At 42.0% G+C, this 24,503-nt stretch overlaps 1 protein-coding gene across 1 annotated transcript; it reads left to right on the top strand.

Annotated features, from left to right (window-relative positions):
- The first annotated feature begins 5,188 nt into the window (after positions 1–5,188).
- Positions 5,189–23,851, top strand: LOC308100401 (uncharacterized protein). The gene is made up of 6 exons (XM_080449441.1): positions 5,189–5,278; positions 9,001–9,127; positions 11,845–11,964; positions 12,771–12,884; positions 14,131–14,247; positions 23,089–23,851. Exons 1-6 carry the CDS (start codon positions 5,207–5,209, stop codon positions 23,793–23,795), a joined length of 1,257 nt encoding a protein of 418 aa, XP_080305567.1. The 5' UTR covers positions 5,189–5,206; the 3' UTR covers positions 23,796–23,851.
- Positions 23,852–24,503: the final 652 nt, after the last annotated feature.

Genomic DNA, 24,503 nt, shown 5'->3' with positions numbered 1-24,503 from the left:
GTGGACCCCCATCTGACAATATTTTGTGCCAGGGACCCCCAGAAGGAAAGATTTGAGTTAAAACTGTTCGCTTTAAAAATATATATATTAAAAGAAATGCACACATTTTCAAGATTTTTCAAAAATAGCAGATCTTCAAGCTCATAGCGCGGCACTTGGTGCCGCGCTATGAGCTTGTAGATCTGCTATTTTTGAATAGCCAAAGCTAAGTGGTTAAAATGATTAATTGTGACGCTATGTTAACTAATTTTGCTGGGGACCCCCTGGTACCCCACCAAGGACCATTGGTCGTTCCCGGACCACTGGTTGAAAACCACTGTTTTAAAGGAACCGAAAATAGTCGGCTATTTTCGGCTAAAGGTGTTAGGGTTCAAGTGGTTAATGTAAAAAACATTGATCCTATCACACAGAGATTTGGCGGACCCCCTGTAGCAACTCTGAGGAGCCCCTAGGGGTCCCGGACCCCCTGTTGAAGACCCCTGGGTTAGACTGTTTCCTGTCATTCTCTACTATTATCAATAAAGGCAGAGAAGCAAAAAGGTCTGAAGTGGTTACTGTATGTTTTATAATATAATAATTTATATCTGCAAGAGAGTTTTCAAATCATTTTAGTGGAGTAAAAGTACAATAGTTGCCTCTGAGATGTAGTGGAGTAGCAGTAAAAGTACTGAAAATTGGAAATACTCCAGTAAAGTAAAAAATACCTCAATTGTACTTATAAGTACAGTAAATGTACTTAGTTACTTTACACAACTGTGTAGGTTTGTTTTGTAAAAAGCCACAGACAGCATCGCCTGAGAGGCAAAATACAAAATATTTAAAAAAAATAGAAAGCTTATGTCTTGTTTCCATTGGGGTCCTTTGTACTCAATTCATCGAAAAAATAAAAACTTCGAACCAGCCAGGACTCGAACCTGGAATCTTCTGCTCCGTAGGCAGACGCGTTATCCATTGCGCCACTGGTCCTCTGCTTTATAGTTGTTGTGTACTTTTATTTAGTACTTTTAGTACATGTTTTTACCAATACTTTTGTACTTTTACTGAAGTCAATTTTGAATTCCAGACTTTTCCTTGTAACAGAGTATTTCTACATTGCAGTATTGATACTTTTACTTAAGTAAAACATTTGAGTACTATTCCCCACTACTGCTTGCCCATAACACAGAGTGTTTTGCCTGGACGCGTTCACAGGGTGCCATCTAGTGGTGGTGTGAGGAATTAAAGGTCGGAACAAAAACACTGTGACACAGTCAGACCGGAAACGGACGCAGCACGTTGCGGTGAGGCGCGTTGCCATGTTCGGGTATTATAAGCAACTTTGGGGCTTATGGTTGCTTATAAATATTGGTAGTTGTGGATTGTGGGGTTTGTTTGGGCTTGTTTCTAACGTGTAGTTGATTATTTGGACTTCACCGTTTTTAAATTATTTCAACCAGTGGTTCTCAAACATTTCCATGTCAAGGACCCCCACATTAATATGAATTTGTCCCCTAACCCCATCTGAAAATGCTTTGTGTTGTTGGAAATTTGACAAAAAAAATCAATTTATTATTATTTATTATTGATTTCAAGATTATTTGTTCTTAAATATTTGTGAGCTTATAGATCTGCTATTTTCAATGTATACAGTATATAGGTTTAAAGTGCTCATGTAGCCTATATAGTGCCCTATAGTTGCTTCTTTTTGGCTTGTTTTCCTAGACATGGTTACTTATTCTTCTCACAGAATCTGGCAACACCGGTGAGGCGACGGATTATCATCAGCGTAGACTAGTTGATATTTCAGGTAAAAATGTCTCTTAAAGTGTTGTTTGCACCGCAGAATGTATTTGTTTTATGGGGTAAAGGACGCATATTTACACAATAAGACTATAATAATAATAAGACTAACTACTTAGCATAGTGTGTGGTTGTTAGTTAGTTATAAACTATACTTAGCTACCAAGCCAATACAAAAGGACGACCACGAAGGGACTCGAACCCTCAATCTTCTGATTCGAAGTCAGACGCCTTATCCATTAGGCCACGCGGTCTGGTGCAGTGATGCTGGGGGAAGATCATATTTGAATGTTATTTATATCAGTATTGTCAATAGGGTTTATATTTATCCATTATAAGCTTATAAAATATTATACATTTGAAACAAATCCATTAGGCCACGCGGTCTGGTGCAGTGACGATGGAATAAGATCATATTTAGAAGTTATAAGTCAGTGGTTCTCAAACCTTTTCCTGTCAAGGACCCCCAAAATGACACTTATTATCCCGCAGACCCCTATAAGAGAAGATTTTTACGGCTCTAGCAGTGATTTTCAACCATTTTAATTTCAAGGACCCCCAGTTTGACGTGCATTAGGGCTACGGACCCCCATTTAATGGCATTTCTATCTCTGGGACCCCAATTTGTATTGTAAAATAAATGTTTATCTAACTCAGAGAGTGTACAAATGGAACCAAATGGACCCGTTTAGGGTCCATTTGGACGATGGAGGAATATGATATTTATATGTAATAAGTCATGTTCATTTCTATTATTATTGTCAGTAGGGTTTATATTGATCCATTATAGACTTATGAATCATTATAAATGTAAAACATTATAAATGTATCCATTAGGCCACGCGGTCATTGACTGTGTAGGAGGCTCAGTGGTGGAAAAAAGTACTATCGAACGATTTCGTTCACATTCATGGCAATGATCCGTTCAAATGAATCGTTCACGTTCTCGTTCAGAACGAAATCGTGAACGTCAAGGAGCAAAGAACTTGGTTCTTATGAACGAATCGATCATGACCGACCCATCACTTCACAGTGTGGAAGTTGGGATCTTGGACTTGGACCATAATACGATCTGCAGCAGCTGTGTCTGTCTGTCTCTCTTAGTTCCAGGTTAGTGTCTCTCTCTCTCTCTCTCTCTCTCTCTCTCTCTCTCTCTCTCTCTCTCTCTCTCTCTCTCTCTCTCTCTCAGGCTGAGAGACGCTGCTTTCAGGTAAAAAACTAAAGTCTCTTAAAGTTTGTTGTTTTCACTCCAGAATTGTATACGTTACTGAGTCACGTGATGCACACTGTGGATAAGGACCTATATATAAATATAAGCACTATTTGTTGCGTAGGTAGTGTGCTAGCATTTAGCATAGCTAAACGACACTCCCATAGTTGTTGTTGTTGTAATTCTATGGTCCTGATGTTAAATAACATCAGTGGCGAAGCGTCATGACGGCCAGTGGGGTCATGGCCCGTGTCAGTAAAGCTAAAAGCTGCATACTCCTGCATATCAATGGTCCATGTTAGCTGTAGAATATAACTCTCGTAGACGTATTTATGATTCTGACGTTTTCAATCTACGAGAGTTGTAGGGTTCACCCCCCATGGACACAGGGACTTTCAGCACTATACCCCGTAGACACTCCAAACATGAACAAATTGAAAATAAAGGTGCTTACCCCCACGCCCCAAATGTTAACTCTCGCTACGGGGTAGTAGTTTAATGTAATAATCCATATCTTTCAATAAATAAGTGTTTTGATGCCGTCTGTGGCCAATTCTGTCGGAAGTTCCCAATGGGCGGTAGTGACGCGCCCATCTGGTGAAACCCGGAATTACACTCAATGTAAACAGGAAGTAAACAAGGGTGAAAATATGGCGTTCGGCCAGAGACGGAATTAAAACACTTCTTTATTGAAATATATGGATTATTACATTAAACTACTACCCCGTAGCGAGAGTTAACATTTGGAGCGTGGGGTTAAGCACCTTTATTGTCAATTTGTACATGTTTGGAGTGTCTACGGGGTATAGTGCTTACAGTCCCTATGTCCATGGGGGTGAACCCTACAACTCTCGTAGATTGAAAACGTCAGAATCATAAATACGTCTACGAGAGTTGTATTCTACAGCTAGGTCCAAGTGTGACCTGTTAATTACCGTAGTCTGTAGGAGGCTACACTGTCAGATCATGTCCTAAGAGGAGTCCAAAATAAATGCTAAAAGAGAATGGATTCATGAATGAAATTACGTTTTCCACCACTGAAGGATGGTAGATTGTGTTGTTTATGTTGCTTTATGGTCGTTTAATTAATTAATTCATATTTAAAACATCGTTATTATAACATTACTGTTGTTAGAAACACAACTCTTAAGCATTTGCATTTAGGAGCTACAACATCAATGCCAAACAACAAAGACAGACAGACAGACAGACAGACAGACAGACAGACACAGACAGACATATTAGTGTGTGTGTGTGTGTGTGTGTGTGTGTGTGTGTGTGTGTGTGTGTGTGTGTGTGTGTGTGTGTTATTAATAATAATAATGATAACAGTCAAATTAAGTCAAATTTTTATAAAATACATTAACCACTTCAGCCCTATATACATTTTGGCCATTTGAAAATAGCAGATCTACAAGCTCACAATGCGTCGCGATGCAACGCATTGTGAGCTTGTAGATCTGCTATTCTCAAAAATACTTTTAGGCATAATGAGTACTTTTACTTTTGGTACTTTAAGTACATTTTTACACCAATACTGTTTTGCTATTATTTTAATGTTGTTTTATGCTTTTGCTTTATTGTTAAATTAGTTGTAATTGTAATTGTATTCTTGCTCTGTAAAGCACTTTGAGCTGCATTTCATGTCATGAAAGGTGCTATACAAATAAAGTGTATTATTATTAATACTTTTGTACTTTTACTCAAGTACGTTTTCAATTCTGCACTTTTACTTGTAACAGAGTATTCCTATATTGCAGTATTGATACTTTTACTTAAGTGAAACATTTAAGTACCTTTTCCACCACTGGGGATGTGCATCTCTCTCTCTTACAGTATATACTGTAGGCTACTATGAACCATTTTAATATTGAACAGTTCATGTACCATGTGATACGATGCACTCTGATACACTTCTTAATGTGTTTCATGTAGACATACATTTATCTCATTATACATTTAAATTAGCCAATTGGAAGATAAACAGGGTTATCGATTTGATACACTGAAACGTTAGATTAAAGAAATAGTTCACCTAATAAATTACTTTATTTATATTATTTACTCACCGGTTGATGTGTTTCAGTCACGAGAATTTTAGTTTGTAAAACATTCCTTAACGGCGAATGAAGAATTACCATGATATCACCGAAAATGAACTTTTAAAACACTTCTCTCTCTCTCTCTCTGTCTCTCCATTCAGGAGAGGAGGACGAGATGCATCGTTACATGTTAAAAGTGAATAAAGACGCTCAGATGTTTGGAGTGGCCAGACTCTTCATCCAGGAGGTGGATGTAATGTTGTGTGTTTGTTCACCAGACGAACCGCGCACGTTCACCGGCTTTATTAACCTATTAACACATTTTGGGGCGGGAACCCCCCTGTTTAAGAAAGTAGGTAGCTGATATATTGCACTGTTACCTTTAGAGATGCACCGATTGCAAAATCCTTGGCCGATACCGATTACCGGTTATTTAAAAGTCTGACCTGCCGATACCGGTTTTAACGATACAGATTTTCTATTTTCTAACTAGATTTTTTTCAGGCTAAGTACAAGTACTTAATTTTGTGTATTTGCCAATACAGAGTACCAATAAGATTAAACCAGGAAAAGAGCACTTATGCCATATCATAATAGTACAATATCCAAAATCACAGACGATATCCAGTCTAATATCATGATATGGCTATAATATTGATGCCCTAACTACAGTATGCAACAAAAGGCATAAAGTCATTACAAAAACAAGAATATTTTTTTAAAGAATACTACTGTAGCCTATATCATTTATTTTATTTGTACCATTGCTGTTATAGAGCTGCATGATTTTGGCAAAACTTATTATGGGTCCATATTGAGATCAGTTATTGAAATTATTATTTATTAAAAATGGTAATCTTTTTTAACTAACACAATCTTATCTTAATGCAAAATTATTTTCTTATTTGAACTAAAAGCAAAAATAAATAAATAAGGTTTTCCCATTCAGACACATAGCAGGACATGTCTGCATTTAATTGTTTTCAAGGTGAGACATTTACCTTATGTCACTCTAGTCCAGGGGTCTTCAACAGGGGGTCCGGGACCCCTAGGGGGTCCTCAGAGTTACTACAGGGGGGGCCTCCAAATCTTTGTGTGATATGATATTTTTTACATTAACCACTAGCATCCCATTTCTGAGGAGGACTAAAGCCAAAAATAGCAGATCTACAAGCTTGTAGAGCTGCTATTTTTGGCAAAGAGGTATATAGGTGTAGAGGGGAAAAAAGAGCAGACCAAGTTAAAAAAAAAAGAGTTCAATTTCATACAATATAGAAGGGGTCCCTGCTTCATCTCTCTCAGCTCCCATATGTCACTGTTTTGGCTTGTTTTAACCTCTGACTAAAAATGTTACACTACTCTGCTGCTCAGTGGACTTTGTTAAACTTTCGGAGGAGTCTTAACGAGCTTTAATAGGCTACAGCTGGATATGAGAAGACGTCTGTATAGGCACATGAATTAAACCAGCGGTGTGGATGGCTGATATCATGATCACAACGTCTTTTAGAGTTGTTGTTGGAAGCTGTTTACAGCATTAAGGACTTTTCAGATGGCACCTAGTAATTTATTTGGAATAAGAGGCAACCCTGCAGGTAGGAGGAATGAGCTTTACTTTATTTGTTTATTTAGACAGGACAGAGCATATTAATGAACGTCACATGAACGTAAATACACCGGATTTAGCAAAATCAGAGAGCAGCTACTGTCTGTATGAGAGCAGCTACTGTCTGTATGAGAGAAGTGCGCACACACGCATCGCATCGCATGCACACACTCACTCACTCTCACACACACACACACACACACACACACACACACACACACACACACAGTCACACACACACCACCCGTCCATGCCAAAGTTGTCTTTTCAACAGCATATGCAAAGAGAGTCAGGGGGTGATTTTTCTGTGCAACTGGCTACAATAAAAGGGATGTTTATAGGTAATTTTTTCTGTAGTCTACAACATCTTTTGCATGGACCGTATGAGAAGCCTGGTGACGCACTTACTGCCTTTAAATTCTCCGTGATTGACGAACCGACAGTCACTACATTGACTAGGCTATAACTGTGCGCGAGCATTATGGAATATAATATATTCCATATTATATAGATATTCAATATATATCCTTATATTTCAATGGTAATCAGCACCATCTGTGGGCTTCTCTTGCTAATGTTTACTGAGTCGACTCACACGACTTTGATCATCATGCTGTTGCTGCGCAGTGCCAACGCAGTTTCAATTTGACCGGCATAAAATCGGAATTTATGACTGTGACCGGCCGAGCACCGATCCAGCCGGTTGGACCTAAAACCGTCTTTTTTAATCGGCGGCCGATTAATCGGTGCATCTCTAGTTACCTTAGCACTAGGTATACTCTTGGTTGCTTGTTTTAGCAGAAAATGCTCTTAAGACCTCTGGTGATTAGTAGTTTCGTTCCCTACCTACTGTATGTTGAATGCACTTATTGTAAGTCTCTTTGGATAAAAGCGTCTGCTAAATGAATGGAATGTAAATCCTATTTATAACTATACCTTTCAGGATGGGAACTCCTTTTGGGGGTCCTGTTGCTATGTACAGTATATAGCAACAATTTTTTTTTAAATTTTGAACGTTTTTCAGAAAACCTTAGGTCAGAATTTAGAAGGCGTTTTTAGAATCGGCCTCAGGTCTAAATGGGTTAAAGGGATAGTTCACCCCCAAAATGACTTTTTCTACCGATTAGTCACCTCATGGAGACTTGAATTCATGGGTATTTTTTAGTTTTTGTCTCATTCCTAAGACAATAATTTGATGACCGGCAGCGGTTCCGGTAGGAGACACACAGTCTCCTTTGTGTCTCCTACCGGAACCGCTGCCTACCGGTTCGCTGGTCATAAAATTATTGTCTTAGGAATGAGACAAAAACTAAAATATATCCATGTATTCAAGTCTCCATGAGGTGACTAATCCATAGAAACATTTTTTTTGGGGTGAACTATCCCTTTAAGACCTGAGGCCGATTCTACAAATGTCTGAAAAAAGAAAGTTGGAAGTAAAGATGATTCCACCCTGACGTTCCACCCTGACGTGTGTGTGTGTGTGTGTGTGTGTGTGTGTGTGTGTGTGTGTGTGTGTGTGTGTGTGTGTGTGTGTGTGTGTGTGTGTGTGTGTGTGTGTGTGTGTGTGTGTGTGTGTGTGTGTGTGTGTGTGTGTGTGTGTGTGTGAGATAGCGACACAGAGACACAGATGCTTTCCTGGCTGCATTAACACAGAGAGGAGCTTAGAGTGCTGGCTGCTCACTGACTGAAAGCTTATAAGCGGGTCTCCATCCAATAGGTGCCATAGTCCAGTGGTTCTCAAACTTCTTCATGTCAAGGACCCGCAAATGATGTGTATTTGGCTGCGGACCCCCCCCATCTCAAAAATATGTTGTGCCAGGGATCTACAAGCTCATAGCGCACTCTGTGCCGTGCTATGAGCTTGTAGATCTGCTATTTTTGAATAGCCAAAAAAAAAATAGCCATAAAATATGGTTAAAGTGCTTAAAATGATTGTGACGCTATATTAACTCATGTTGCTGGGGACCCCCTGGTACCCCCCAAGGACCCCTGGGGGTCCCCGGACCTCACTTTGAGAACCAATGCCATAGTCTAATAACGTAATAACGGGGCTTCCCAAACATTTTAATGTCCAAGACCCCCATAACCCTGAGAGTGTACATGTGTACACTCTCAGGGTTACAGACCTGAAAGGGTCCATATGGAACCCTGAGGGTCCCTGGACCACACTTTGAGAACCTCTGATCTATAATATCAATAAAAAATAGTCTGCTTGCATATTTAAATAATTGCACTGGAATCTGAACACATTTTCAATTTTTTGTTTATCATATTATGAACCACTTTCAGCTTCTATGTGGTTCTGTACGTAATGTTACTGAATGAGAACTAAAGAAGGTTATTTCTACTGGTGATTTCCTCAGATCACCACAGGGAGAGATCTACTGGATCAACCCATGGCCTCCAAAACCTACTCAACTTTGTCGGAGGACCAGAGATGTGGACTGATTGACGCAAGGATGAGACCTGTAGTGAAGTTGTACAGGATAGGTATGTAAAATATGTATGTATTGGTTAGCCTAATAACAGATGGTCAATAGGCTCTGTGTATAGGCAGCACTCCACTGCACCGATATCGGCCAGACTCGGCCGCGGAAGGCGTTGGAAAGCGTTTCCTGCCGACAACCTGTTGTGGATGGCGCCGTTCCGTCGGGTCGGGACCTCTAGGACAGGGGTGATGCAACTTTGATGATGGAGAGGGGCCACTATATTTCCACACTCACTCCAGAGGGCCACATTGCATATACTGTACAGACACCTCCTATCTCTGTATATTCTATGTCACACAAAAGTAGCAAAAAATAGCCGATCTACAAGCTCAAAACGCGTCGCAGTGCAACACGTTTTGAGCTTGTAGATCTGCTATTTTTGAATTGATCTGATCTTTTGCTGTTGCTATTTTTCAATAGAATCCTGAAAAGTATATATTTTTTTCAAATTCATTTAGTTATACTTATGTTAAAGGATCTACACCATGAATTTAGAAAACATATTTGATATTTAATATCATATGGTGTATGTCCCTCAAACCTTTTTCAAAAGGTTTGAGCCTAAATCATCACTCAGATATACTCATCCCAAGTCAATTGTCTCTGGCTTATACAGCACTTTCAGCTGCAATTCCAAAACGTCCTCTTGGGCAGGGGGGGGGCTACTGAGCAATTCTGTCTGGCCAGCATCAATGCAATGGCAATGCAAGTGATGTCACTTGCATTGCCATTCTGAAATGGCCTGTTCAGACACGCCCATTCTGAAAATCTCTGAAATGAGAATGAATGACTGAATGTTAAAAAAAAATATTTTTGGGGGTACAAGAGACACTGGGGAGCCCAAAAAATACCCCCCCCCCCCCCAAAAAAAAAAATGAAATTCATGGTGTGGCCCCTTTAACTTTATGAACTTAAATACCAATACATTGGACATAAAAAAGAAAATAATTTTAATACTAGTCACTTGTCCATACCCGTGGGGGGATATGCCAAGCCCCCAGAACCCAGTGGTTTCATTGAAGCCAATTGAACATGCTGGCCATTCATGGTAGTGCAGGCGCGTGCAGGCCTGGGGCTTCAACACATGAACGCGAAAACGGTTTCGACCAATGGGCTCGACTCACGAGCATGCGCACGAGCTTGCGCACGGGGCTGCGCGCTTCTGTGACGCAAAACGCGTCACTGTGACGCAAAACGCGTCACAGAAGTGACGCGTTTGGAGCCCCAAATAGGCCTCGCCCACCAAATTTCCAACCCGGAAGAAGCGTTCAAATAGGCACATGCGCTGGGTGAGCAACTCAATGCAAGTGGATGGGAGGAGAATTCGGGTGCCCTCTCTATTATTTTTAACTCTATGGGATATGCACACATGATCTGGCAACCCCATTCATCCTATAGCTCGCGGGGCCATCCCACAGCTGGCCAGCCGTAACCATGGCGACAGTCTTTTACAGAAAAACGCTAATAAACAGCTGACAGTTGGGGAAAGTGAAAAACGAGCTTCGATGTTCCGTGCACATGGTAATGGTCAACGGCTGTGTGCAAATGCAGATCAATTGCTCCAGCCACTGAGGAGAACCGGGCTGAAGAGATTTTGGCCTCACCACCTTCCCACCACCTTCACAGAGCTTTGTAGAATTATAGTAGGATTAAGCTACTAATATAGACTGAAGTAATGAAAGAGGGTCATGTTTGCATGTTTGGAATCGTAACAGCTGAAATCAATAATATATCAGTATTCTGATATTAACCTGCGGGCCGGGCCGCATTAAGTGAAGGTGAGGGCCGCATGTGGCCCCCGGGCCGCCAGTTGCCCATGTATGCTCTAGGATCTCGTCGACCGCCAACCTAACATGTTCGGTCGGGAACCGACAGCCACAGCCCGCCGTTAGCCGAGGGGTGGTGAAGAGGGGGGAGAGGGAGAGGGGGCGTTACAGGTGCAGACGACTCACGTTGCACGTCACACATTTGAACTAGATCCCATATTTTCAACTCTCAATTCCGATAGCAAAGTAGTAGGTTACTACAGGGACGACTAGCTATCGCAGTTTTTTTTTGGTCCAAGCACCCAAAACAAAACAACCGCAGGCTCCGGTGTTGCCAGATTATGTGAGTGAAAACAAGGCCAAAAGAAGCGACCAGTTTCACCACTTGAGCCCTATTACATCAGCTATTTTCAAAAATAATCTTGAAAACAAGCCCAAATCAGTAACTACACTTAAGAATCGAGTCTAAACAAAAGCAACCCACAACTATGAATATTTACAAGCGACTTTACAGGGAAACAAGCCCGAAGTCGCTTATAATAAGCAGACCTGGCAACACTGGCAGGCTGTTGCAGACCAGTGTTACCAGCTCTAACGCATGTGCACAACTACGCAGCGTCGGCCGTCGGCCTGACAGCAAGGATATAAACTCTGATGCAGGGGCTTGTGATTGATGAGCATTCAAACTGTTCTTGTTGGTTCATATGTGTGTCAATATCAACCAACATCAGCTGATGTTTGAATGTGTTATATTATACTTAACACCCACTGTTCCCTCTGTTTTACATCCAACCTTCATCTACAACCCTCTGTCCTCTCTGTTAACCTTCATCTACAACCCTCTGTCCTCTATTAACCTTCATCTACAACCCTCTGTCCTCTCTGTTAACCTTCATCTACAAGACTACAACCCATGTCACATTAAAGTCCTTCTTCTGTTCCTTCATTCCAGACCAGTGTGTGGAGTCCAGCCAGCAGGTGAAGATCAGTTCTCCAGAACCAACCAGCACCGTTTCTGTTAAACAGGAACCTAAAGTTGAAGTTGAAGTTAAAGAAGAACACCTGGACACCAGTAGGTTTCATGCTCTCTGTCTGTCTTTCTTTTCTTTTCTTTTCTTTTACCCTGTTGTATTGTAGGTCATTCACCCTATTAACTTCTTACTATCATGATGTTGAACCTTTTTCAATTAAGTCCCTGGACCCACAGGGGGTCCTTCAAGTGGGTCACTGGGGACTTGAGTGGGTGCCAATCAAGTGCGGGTATTTCTTTATATATTGTCGCTGTTGGGCAGAAACCAGCTATCTATTGAACACGCTTTACGTCTGTGTGTGGGTTTTACAAACATTGAACCAATGACAAGTATTAAAAAGTGCTTCTGACTAAACCTCCTAACTCCATTGGATCCTCAAACTGTCGTTCAAACCACCTAACTCCAACTTTGGAGATAGTTGTTTTTTTCCATCATTGATTAGAATGACTAAGTCAGACGGAAAAAAAATCTCCACATTAATGGTCTAAAACCTTCTAACTCCACTTGAGCTGTATTTGGGTAAAGTGATGATAATATAAGAACACATTCAAGTATCTGACAATGTATAAGGTCACCATACCAACTTTCATGAGACAGTATTTCTTTTAAATATATTTTTTATATATATAAATATTTGGTAATTACCTGAAAAGACAGCAGAGATATATATGTTGGATCTTCTCAGTGAGATGAGGTGTGTAACTGCTGGTGTAGAATGGGTGAAACAAGTGTGTGTGTATTTGCTCTGGCAGAGTACAGAACCAAATGGACCCAGCGGTCCTTCCTTTTTTATTAAAGTCCCATGTAGACTACATTAAAGTCTTCTTCTTCTGTCCCTTCATTCCAGACCAGTGTGTGGAGTCCAGCCTGCAGGTGAAGATCAGTTCTCCAGAACCAACCAGCACCGTTTCTGTTAAACAGGAACCTGAAGATGACGTTAAAGAAGAAAACCTGGACCTCGGTAAGATTCATAATCTCTCTCAGAGTCCTGCACGGGTCCAATTTTGACAACCCACGCCCGCCCCGTCCGTCAATAATCAGATCCGTAGACCGACCGGTCACCCGTGATTATTTCAAAATACAAACCAGACCCGCCCCGCCTGTCAAATAATGGACCCGTTGTCTGCCCGTTTACCAGTGATTATATGCAGAGTGAAATGTAAATAGCCTACAGACAGTCACTCAATTTAAAAGTGTGTTGAAATGTGTTGAAAAAGATAGCAGACTTCAACAATAGCATTACATTCAGTGGTCAGGTTTGTCCAGAAATCTGCACGTCAAGTGAAAAACGGAGGAGCGAGCTTTAGCCACGCACGAGAACGCACATACACACAGTACGCACATGTCGTTGTTTACATTGTCAGATGGTTTTAATTTGAAGGTTTAACAGGATGTTCAATGTGTTTTTGTGAGTTCAGATAACTGACCGGGGTGCTCCATGCCGTTGTGCTGTGTTAAGTTACACAAGTGACGTTGTTTGGAAGGAAACAGCGCTCTCTGATTTTCACAATAAAATGTTACCCACCTGTGTTTAGTTTAGTACTGCCCGTCCCCGTCCCCGTGAATTTATAAAGTATATTTTTCACCCATTTTCACCCGTCAAATGCGGGTACCCGTCGGGTGTCCGCGGGTACCCCGCCCGTTGCAGGACTCTGCTCTCTCTCTCTCTCTTTCTTTTATTCTGTTCTGATGTAGGGACAGCACCCTATCAACATGTCACTATAATGTTATCCAGTGATGTAGATAGACAATGCTTGAACTTCTGTCATGCCCAGGTAGCTATTCAACCCTAAGGGTCAACCATAGTTCTTAGTCGGTCGGTCTTGAAGCTTGGAGATGTTAGCCTGGAATCCAGCCTGATTCGCTACGTTCATCTTGTCCTCACTTCCCTACTCAGTCTGGCCACTAGGGTCCTGTTTGACTCGTATCTCCATTACATAGGCAAGTCAGGAAGTGACTGGAGTTTTACATTGGACAACACTGGTCCCCCCCCCCCCCCCCCCCTAAAGACCAATCAGAAGCCACAAGTTGTTTTCACTCATTCAGACACGTAGATAGGCTTTCCAGACTGTGAAGCGAAGTGAGAGAAAAAAAAAGACGCAGAACGTAGCAAGCAGGCCTGGATCCCAGGCTATAGAGATGTATTTGGATCACTGCCATCACTGGATCTACAACAACCCATGTCACATCAAAGTCCTTCATTCCAGACCAGTGTGTGGAGTCCAGCCTGCAGGTGAAGATCAGTTCTCCAGAACCAACCAGCACCGTTTTTGTTAAACAGGAGGCTGAACCTGGAGCTGAAACTGAAGAACACCTGGATCTAAGTACGTCTCTCTCTCTCTCTCTCTCTCTCTCATTGTCTTTATTCTGTTATATTGTATGTCTCTCACCCCCTCTGTTTTGTAAGGCTGATTTGAAAAAAAATCAAATGGCATTTCTTCTTCGGCTTAGTGGGAATGTGTGTGCAAAATTGCACGGAAATTGCAAGCTATGTTCATGATTTGAGGCATTTTGTTCAAAACGGAGCACTCCTGCAAACTTTGGAAGCCAATCTTAGCCAATCAGGATGGAATATGAAAAATCTGAAAGACCCGTTTCGTTTAATGACTATAGAGATACTGTGTACCAATTTGCGGGATTTTGGGATAAAATCTGTAGCAGTACTGTCAAAAAATGTGTTTTGCACAAATCGACCTCCTGGTGGCGCTATAACAGGCCCATGTGAAAAATGTGGGGCAGAGGTTCTGCTCTGGTATCCAGGGAGTGTGTGTGCACAGTTTCGCTGCGATTGAGCCAACGGTGCCGGAGATTAGCTGTCCACAGACAGAATGACACACGGACTCACACATGGAAGGACGGACAGACAGGGTGCAAAACATACTCTCTCGCCAGCCTCTGGGCCTGGCGGAGACAAATATTGTACTTATACTACAATTATTTGAAAACTTTAGTTACAATTAGGGCCGGGACTTTATCGCGTTAATTTCGATCAATTAATTACCAAAAAAGTATCGCGTTCAAAAAATTAACGCATTTTAATCGCACCTATTTTCGCACCGCGGAACGTTTCTCACTGGACGAGTTTCAGACGGACCGATTATACCAGCGCACCAGGTGGTGCGCTGGTATAATCGGTCCGTCTGAGAAGAGCTGTCTGAGAAGTGAGAACGACGTGGTTCTCACTTCTCAGACAACAACAAAGGTAACTGCAGCCACTGAATGAAGACGTGCCGCATAGCCTGCTTGATAATGTTGGCTGGGCAAATCAGAATCTGTAATGTATGCCCCCCGACGCGCTCGTTTGTCCCGTTTAAACTAAAGTTTTAAAATAATTGTAGAGTAAAAGTAAAATATTTGCCTCTGAGATATAGTGGAGTTACTGGAGTAAAAGTATTAGAAATTGGAAATACTCGAGAGTCAAGTGCAAATACCTCAAAATTGTACTTAAGTACAGTTCTTGAGTACATGTACTTAAAGATGTATGCCAAAATCCATTTGAAAAAAATGCTTTTCACTGTTCTCAGGTCAAATAGTGATATGCGATTAAAATGCGATTAATTCATTACAAAGCCTCTAATTAATTCGATAAATTTTTTTAATCGAGTTCCAGCCCTATAGTTACAATTACTTTGTAGATATAAATTATTACATTACCGATCTACAAGAAAACGTGTTGCGATGCAACGCGTTTTGAGCTTGATTGTAAGTGTAATAGGATTGTTTGCATTTGCCCAAAAATATATAGCAGTCACATTTATGTTCTGTCATATGTCATTGTCATGTGGGGAAGAAAGCCGATCTAGAAGCTCAGAAATTATGCACTTTGAGCTTGTAGATCTGCCCCCAAATGACGCATTCCAGACACATATAGGGCAAGTGTTCTGAGTTCTGAGTAACTTTTAGACTGTATAGGCTGTATTGTCTCAAGTTACATTTATGTTGACGTGATATGCTATTGAGATACAGCCCGACTTGCATTGTTTATTCTTACACCTACTCTGTGAACATATGCTCCGATTTCATAGAACAATGATCAGTTAATGAAATGATGTCACTTTACATCTACATCTTTTGAAATGGACTCAAATGAAGGTTAATTTATTCTTTGTGTATAACCTTGTTTTGTTACATAGATGCAGGGCCGGATTAACCCTTCGTGGTGCCCTGTGCTACGACCCGTTTCAGTGCCCCCCGGACCATTTTGTCGGGGGGGGGGGGGGTGCAGCGCGGGAAAAAATTACGCTTCACTGGCACGTTTCCGCTCCTTCAGCAGCCACTGCTTCTAAATTTCGGCGCTTTCCGGTGATAGTTCTATCTTCCCTTTCACTTTCTCCACGCTCCAATGACTAAATATGGCCCTCGACACTCAGAAATCTGGTCTTCTCAGTTTTCAATGAGAGTAATCAGTGTTATGCTCCTCTGCACACCATGTAGTTCTATGGTGCAAACACTCGCCTCACCCCTCTGGCCGGTACTATTATGATGATGGAAATGGCAAGGTAGGGGTTCTCTCTTTTTCAGAGACAAAACTGGATGACGCAGTAGACGATTCTGAAATTGAGATTATAGGCTACAATGTCATTAGGAAAGACAGAACTCTTTGTGGAGGAGGGGTATGCATTTATGTGAGATCTGACATCATTTTCAATGTGTACCCAAAATTGGAGAACAACTCCACGGAATCGGTCTGGATAAAAATCACCTATCCTCATGCTAAACCCCTGATAATTGGCGCAATCTACAGGCCCCCAGGTCAAAATGAGTTTTATGATTTATTAGAGGAGCACATGGCAATCATTGGAAATTCGGAATTGATTTTGATTGGCGACTACAATACGGATGTACTCCGGAAAGTCGCCGCCATATTTAAATCTTTCAGTAAATTCTGTGACATGCATAGCCTCACCCAAATGATAAAAAATATCACGAGGGTAGGCCCCACTTCTCAAACCATCATTGACCTCATTTTGACATCAGACCAGTCGAGGATTCCTTTAAGTGGGGTCATTGAATGCAGTCTAAGCGACCATAACATCATTTTCTGCACGCGTAAGCTTCACAGATCTGTAGTTGATTGTCATAGCACGGTCAGCTGCAGAGCTATGAAAACTTACTCATCAGAAGCTCTCACAACAGCTCTTGAGAAAGTGGATTGGTCAAATGTACTCAGTGGCTCCTCGGCTGAGGAGTCTTGGACTGGTTTCAAAACTGCTTTTGTGTCTGTTATTGATAGCCTAGCGCCCAAGAAGGTGGTGAGAGTCAGAGCCCGTACACAACCCTGGATGAATGGAGACATCCTAAATGCCATCAAACTCAGAAACAAAATGTACTCTGAGTTCAGGAAATGCAAAGATGTGCAACTACTTGAAAGATGCAGAAATCAACGAAATGTAGTAAACAAATTGGTCAAAACTGCCAAAATTTCTTAAATGAAAGCATTGAGGCAAACAAAAGCCACCCACAAAAGCTGTGGGAAGCGCTACAGAAATTGGGCTGCAACAACAAATTTCAAACCAAAACTACAAACATCTGCATTATTTCAAGTGGCGTGCTCATTACCGACAAGCAAGCAGTAGCGAACTGTTTTAACAGTTTTTTTACCACCATTGCAACCCAGTTGGTAAGCAAACTTCCTTAGCATTCAGGTTTGTACGGCTCTGACCACATCCATGCTCACTATGTTAAACTAGGGGCTAAAAAAGACTCCTTTTCATTCAAACCAGTAAATGCTGATGATGTGCAGAAAAAACTACTCGCCCTCCAGCCAAACAAGGCCACCGGCCTTGACAATATCCCCACCAGATTCCTCAGAGACGCAGCTACTGCTATTGCCCCCATAGTAGCCCAAATCACAAACCTATCCATCAGCCAGTGTCACGTCCCACAGGATTTTAAGTTGGCAAGAGTAATCCCTCTGCATAAAAAAGGAAGCAAATTAGAACCTGGCAACTATAGGCCTGTTTCCATCCTTTGTTCCATCTCAAAGGTTGTAGAGCGATTAATTCAAGAACAAATCAACAGCTACCTCAGCGAGCATAAACTGTTGTTTGAATTCCAATCGGGCTTCAGAACCTCCCATTCCACTGACACATGCCTACTGTATCTGACCGACTACATCAAACGTGAGGTAGACGCGGGCAAATACTGCGGCATGGTCATGTTGGACCTCCAAAAAGCGTTCGACACTGTAAACCATTCAATTTTACTTGATAAGCTGAGGGCGATTGGTTTTGACTGCACATCACTAAACTGGATGAGATCTTACCTGGAGGGAAGAGAACAAGTGGTTGACATCAACGGAACCATGTCCTCATCCCTCCCGGTGAGCTGTGGGGTTCCTCAGGGCAGCATTCTAGGGCCGTTACTGTTTCTTCTATACATTAACGACATGAGTGCTGCCTGTAACTGCAAATTGTTCCTGTTCGCTGATGACTCGGCACTCCTGATCTCGGGAGAGGACAAGTTGCAAGTTGAGGAGGCGCTCAGCTCCGAACTCTCAAAAATCCGTACTTGGCTTACCGATAACAAACTGTCACTACACCTTGGGAAAACTGAATCCATTCTCTTTGGGACCAAACATTCCCTCAGACAGATGGATGTAAATGATTTCAAGGTCAAAGTCGATGACACAATTATCTCTAGCAAAGAAGAGATTACCTATTTGGGTTGTGTTCTTGACAAATACCTGACAGGCGAAAGCATGGCTACAAAGGTGGTCAAAAGAGTAAACCAGAGAACCAAATTTATGGGCATAGTTTCCTCTTTTGTCAACCCTCAGGCCCTCAGGACCCTCTCTGGGGCCCTGATTCAACCACTTTTTGACTATGCTTGCACCTCCTGGTACTCCAACACCTCAGTGTCACTGAAGACTAAGCTTCAAACCTCCCAAAACAAACTGATTCGGCTACTCCTCGGATTGGGGCCCATGACCCACCTTTCTCCCACCCATTTTGCCAGCCTAGGCTGGCTCAGGGTGGAAGACAGGGTTAAACAACTAAGAATGGGACTGGCCTTCAAAATTGTAAATGCAAATTTGCCCGATATGCCCCCTATTCCCGCATATCTGAGTAAATACCTCCAAAAGGTTAGCGACACCCACAGTCACAATACCAGAGGGAGCGTTAACAACAATTTGGTACCACCCACCCATAAATCAAACCTGGGCAAATTCTCCTTCTACAGCACTGCCACCCAGGATTGGAATAGTCTAACTCCATCCCTCAAAAAATGCAATTCGCTGGGCTCATTTAAAAGAGCCTTAAAAAATCACCTTTCAGGGGGCCAAAAGAGGAGGTAGTACCATTTTCCCGTTAGACAGCAGACCCCCCCCCCCCTGTTCTTGTACATATTTTTTCCCCCTCTTTTTTTATTTATTTTTTGTTGTACATAGTGTTATTATTTTTTTTGCTGTTTATTTTGTAATGATATTGAACTGTGGTGCCACTATATATGCCTATGAATTGAATACCAAGGCCCTCATTGGAAACAAGTCCGCAAGGACTTTTATGAACGGACCTGTTAGACAAAGTATTTTAAATGTAACTGTGCTGTTTTACATGTTTGCCTAATAAAATATTCAATCAATCAATTAAATGATGACAATCACCAGGTGAGGTGAGCTGTACCCTGGTTTTTGACAACCACTCACATGACCCTGTCCTTTTCCATGTGATTGGTTAAAGAAAAACTTGGATTTGAATGGTTCTGGTCACGGACAGAATTTGAGTGGAATACACAGACGAAGAGCTGGCTATTCTTCAGGCTGAGTCTTCAAGAGTGAGTCAGGAGCTGGGAGAGATTGGTAAGCACTGCTAGCACTGTAGGGTCATCCTACAGAGCACCTTATGTGAGGTCTTCTCAGCAATCGACCCGCCGATCGCAGTAAAAGACGCAGCGGGGTCTCATACACTTGGAGAAAAAAAAACGATCGTCCATTCCATATATATGGACAGTTGAATGAGGTGTGAGACAAAAAGTAGAGAAAAATGAGTTTTTTTCAAGCGGGAAGTAAACAAGCCGTTTTTTTTTAACTTCCGAGTCAATTCTCTGCTGTAGGTCGTGACCAGGCTCTTCTCTTCGCAGATGAGTGAGGCTGGGAACGAGGCTAGCTTGAAAGCCACTGGTGGAGGTGCGTCAGGACAGCAATGCCCAGCAGGAATATCAGCACCTGTATCATGATACCTGAGCAAAAGAGTGACAATTTTTATCGGTATGTCCACATAGTAGCAGGCATGTACATGAGGTTAGATACAAGGTGCAACAAGTAGCAGCACAACGGCAGATCCACCTATAAAGATGGACCACATAATGCAAAATATTGTTGATCTTTGTTTGTCATAGATCCATGAAGGAAAAGTAGTCTGCATAGTAGGGGAACAATCCACACAAAGGTAGGTTATCCAACACAGGCCATCAGTCTGATGGCAGCTCAGGCCACGCCCACACAGAGTCGTTTTCAAAAAGTTTACCGTACACACGGAATCGTCTCAAGAAATGTGGGTGTCCACACACAACCACTGAAAACACCTCAAATCCACTGAAAACGCTGTAGTATATATGCCCGGCCTGTGGGTGGCGCTGTAAAGCTGGCACAAAGCACCAAAAAGAGAGAAGAAGAGTGCGATGTAAACACAAACAGCAGGTTGTATATGCTGTTCTCCATGTCCACTTGTTGCTGAAGGTGGTAGTGTAGGAGCTGTACATTTTGCTGTAAAAGCCCTATCGCGTTAAGTAGCTTCTGCAGCACGAACGTAACGCTGACGGGGGCCGCCATGTTTGTTGTTGTTGTTGAGTCGGGGGGGGGGGGGGGGGGGGGGTCTGCGCATGCGGGTTAAGCGAGAGGTGGAGCTATGGCGTCATCGGTTCAGGAAAGATGCGTCTTTAGGTGTACACACTGAGACGCAAGGGTGGCGTCTTCAGAGTTATTCACTCTGGGACCCGGTTTAAAAAATGAGCATATTCGCGCACCCAAAACACTGGCTCCGTGTGGACGAAATGTCTAAATCAGAGCACGTGAGCGGAGCAGGTGGAAATGCCGCTCGGAGCTCCAGGGGGCTGGTTTCACGCTCGCTATTCGCTCACGTTGACACCCCCCGCCCCCCGCGCTCCGCTCCCCGTCGCTCACGTTGATTTGCGCACCTCTCGCTCCATGCTCCGCTCAAACCGGGTTGCTCAATAGTAAAAAAAAAAAGAAAAGAAAAAGAAAGTAGAAATTCTAATGAAATCTCGGTGCGCTGTGCACTGCTGGATGTCTGTGTCTCTGAGTCCGTGCGACCGGGCATGCTCAAACATTCGGTGCGCGGCCCCCGCCGGGGCGGCTTGGATCGGCAGGCGGTCCTCGCTCTGAGTAGCGCTCCAACCTTTTTATAAACCAGCTCCGCGCTCACGTCAAAATTGTGTCGCTCCGCTCGCGCTCCGCTCACATGCTCTGGTCTAAATGTTAAAAAACTTTTGCGGATACACCTAAAAACGTCTCAGTGTAGACGTGGCCTCATTCTCTGTCAAGGACGTCTGTTGACGTTTGTAAATCAAAAGCCCAAGACCACCAAAGACATATTTTGACGCCTGTTGTGTGTTTTTAGTTTTTCTACTAGAGGGCGCTCTCCGCTAACCTATGAGTCACCGTTTGACTCCCAGTGAAGCAATGAAGCAGCAAATTACGTGATCGCTAAAGAAAAACCCAGCCCGTTCACTTCCTTGTTGTTTGATTTTTAAAAATGGCTTTTTTCTCTGCTTTCTATTGCTTCTGGTGAAAACCAGCCCTCATTCAACTGCCCATATCTATGGATTGGATTATCGTGGCAGCACAATTTTTCTACGAGTGGATCGTTGTGAAGAATTATATTCTATGATTTTTAGGTTAGTGGCAGTGTCGGCTATAGACAATGTTTTTTTTTCTGGTAGTGAATGAGTCAAGAGATCTGGTGGTCCTGTCTTTGATATTGCAGTAGTAGACCTCCTTTCCCCTTGAACGCACACAGTAAGGGAGAAATCTACTGCTTTTGGTGACAACTTGGTCTTTTCTAAGTAACAGAGTTATTGAGCAATGTCCACTAAATACTAAAACCATATAACTTACATAACTGTTAAATCCTTTAAGTTATAAAGATTATACCAATGTGCACCTTTTTTTTAATAGCACAAACTATTCCATGTTCTGAATATTACATTATCAATGATTCGTCCTTTTTCACATAAGAGCCAACAGCCCTGTTTTCCAAGTAGTCACACGACATGTACAACAAGTAGACATGTCTGTCTCTTCCTTACCCTCTTCTATGTATTAGTCATCTTTCACCGTGTTTGTCTCAACATCGTTTTCTCACTTATGTTTTCCCCTTCTATTCGCCTTTTTATTTGTTTTCTCTGAAAACCAGTTGTACAGTTTTTAAAACATAATGTGTCTATCCACTGATCACACACCAAACATAATGTGTCTATCCACTGATCACACACCAAACATAATGTGTCTATCCACTGATCACACACCAAACATAATGTGTCTATCCACTGATCACACACCAAACATAATGTGTCTATCCACTGATCACACACCAAACATAATGTGTCTATCCACTGATCACACACCAAACATAATGTGTCTATCCACTGATCACACACCAAACATAATGTGTCTATCCACTGATCACACACCAAAAATAATGTGTCTATCCACTGATCACACCATAGAAGCCAAACACCCAGCAAGAAGAGCAAGAGTGGCTGATGTATCAACCTTTGTTGGTTTTTTTTACGACTTCTGTATCTGTGATTTTGCAACCAGACATTTTACTTTTACTTGAGTAACATTTTGACTGAGCTACTTTGTAGTGGAGTAAATTTTACCAGGAGTATCTCTACTCTTACTCAAGTACTGGGGTCGAGTACTTTGTCCACTTCTGCTAAAAACGTAGCAAGGCGAGTGGATTGATGAGGCACAAAATGGGGCGTGGCAGTTGCTCTTTCCGCCTCGTATGACAAATATACTTTATTATACTGTATTAGTCCGCTAAATGGGAGATAATATGGACCCAAATCACTTTGAGGAAAAAATTGTGTGAAATGCTTATGAGAATAGAATGGTATCAGTTTGCAATAGCTTGCATGTTATCTCAAACATTGATTGTATTAATTATTTCTTTATCTCCCCTCATTCTCCATCCTAGATATGTCTCCTGCCCAACTACCAGTTAAGAAACGTACCATCTGTGAGCAGTGTGGGAAAAGATTCAGCTCAATCCAGTATCTCAAAATTCACCAGAGAATTCATACAGGAGAGAAGCCTTACGACTGTGAGCAGTGTGTGAAACGCTTCATTAGCAAGGGTCATCTCAAAACTCACCAGAGAATTCACACAGGAGAGAAGCCTTACGAATGTGACCAGTGTGGGAAAAGATTTGTCAGAAAGAGTACTCTCGAAACTCACTGGATGACTCATACAGAAATGGAGAAGAACCCCATCCACTGCGACCAGTGCGGGAAACGTTTTTGCAACAGTGCTAGTCTCAAAATGCACCAGATGATTCATAGAGGAGATAAACCCTATCACTGTGACCTGTGTGGACACAGTTTCAGTCAACAAAGCACCCTCACAGGTCACATGAGAATTCACACAGGGGAGAAACCCTACCACTGTAAACAATGTGGGAAAAGTTTCAGTCGTTCCACGACCTTAGATGCACACCGTAGAATTCACACTGGAGAGAAGCCCTATAATTGTGAACAGTGTGGGAAGAGTTTTAGTCAGCGCGGCTCACTGAAAAATCATCAAGAAACTCATACTGGATTGAAACTCTTCCAATGTACAGTGTGTGGAAAAAGCTTTACTAATTTAAGGTATTTTAATACTCATCGCAGAATTCACACTGGATAAAAGCCGTAGTACTGTGTAGGGCTTTCACCAAGTATAACCACTAGTCGACCTTGGTACTAGTCGAATAGTTGGGGTGGAAAAAGAGAGAAAAAAAATGGGTTTGTTTTTCTTCTTTTTCCCCCATTGTTTTAATGCCTTATAGTAATGGCCCATTACTATTATTATTATTAGCCTCTTGCCTTTATTTTTATCAAAAGTATGCCCAATAATAGCCTGTTATTGGGCAATAACCCCCTTTTGAGGATCCTTGTGCTGCTGTGCCAGAAGCGCTTCCCTTAAAACGGCATAGAAATAAAGGCAGGAGGATAATAATAGTAATGGCATTAAAACATTTTTTTTTAAGTCGACTACCACTGGGTCAAATTAGTCGACCAGTAAAAATCTCTAGTCGTGAAAGCCCTACGGACCAAGTATAACCATAACCACTAACTAACCATTTAATTCCCATTATATCATTACATGATATTATTATTTTTTTAAAAGCCCTGATGTTTCTGTGACCGGTATTTCAATCAGTCAACCACCATCACAGGTCACATGAGAATTCAAACTTGGGAGAGACCCTACCACTGTGACCAGTGTAAGAACTTTCAGTCGTTCCATGACCTTAGAGAAACCGTAGAATTCACACTGGAGTGAAACATCATCAACAAACTCATACTGTATTGAAACCTGTGTGTGTGTGTGTGTGTGTGTGTGTGTGTGTGA

Source organism: Gymnoscopelus braueri (assembly GCF_963280865.1).
Source record: "Gymnoscopelus braueri genome assembly, chromosome: 14".
Classification (NCBI taxonomy): Eukaryota; Metazoa; Chordata; class Actinopteri; order Myctophiformes; family Myctophidae; genus Gymnoscopelus; species Gymnoscopelus braueri.
Note: the sequence above shows the minus strand (reverse complement) of the source record. Positions and strands in the feature narration are given on the sequence as shown.

Coding starts and splice junctions, on each gene's coding strand:
- LOC308100401 (XM_080449441.1), top strand. CDS start 5,207: ATGCATCGTTACATGTTAAAAGTGAATAAAGACGCTCAGATGTTTGGA. Junction 12,885..14,130: donor AGAAGAAAACCTGGACCTCG/GTAAGATTCATA, acceptor CCTTCATTCCAG/ACCAGTGTGTGGAGTCCAGC. Junction 14,248..23,088: donor TGAAGAACACCTGGATCTAA/GTACGTCTCTCT, acceptor TCTCCATCCTAG/ATATGTCTCCTGCCCAACTA.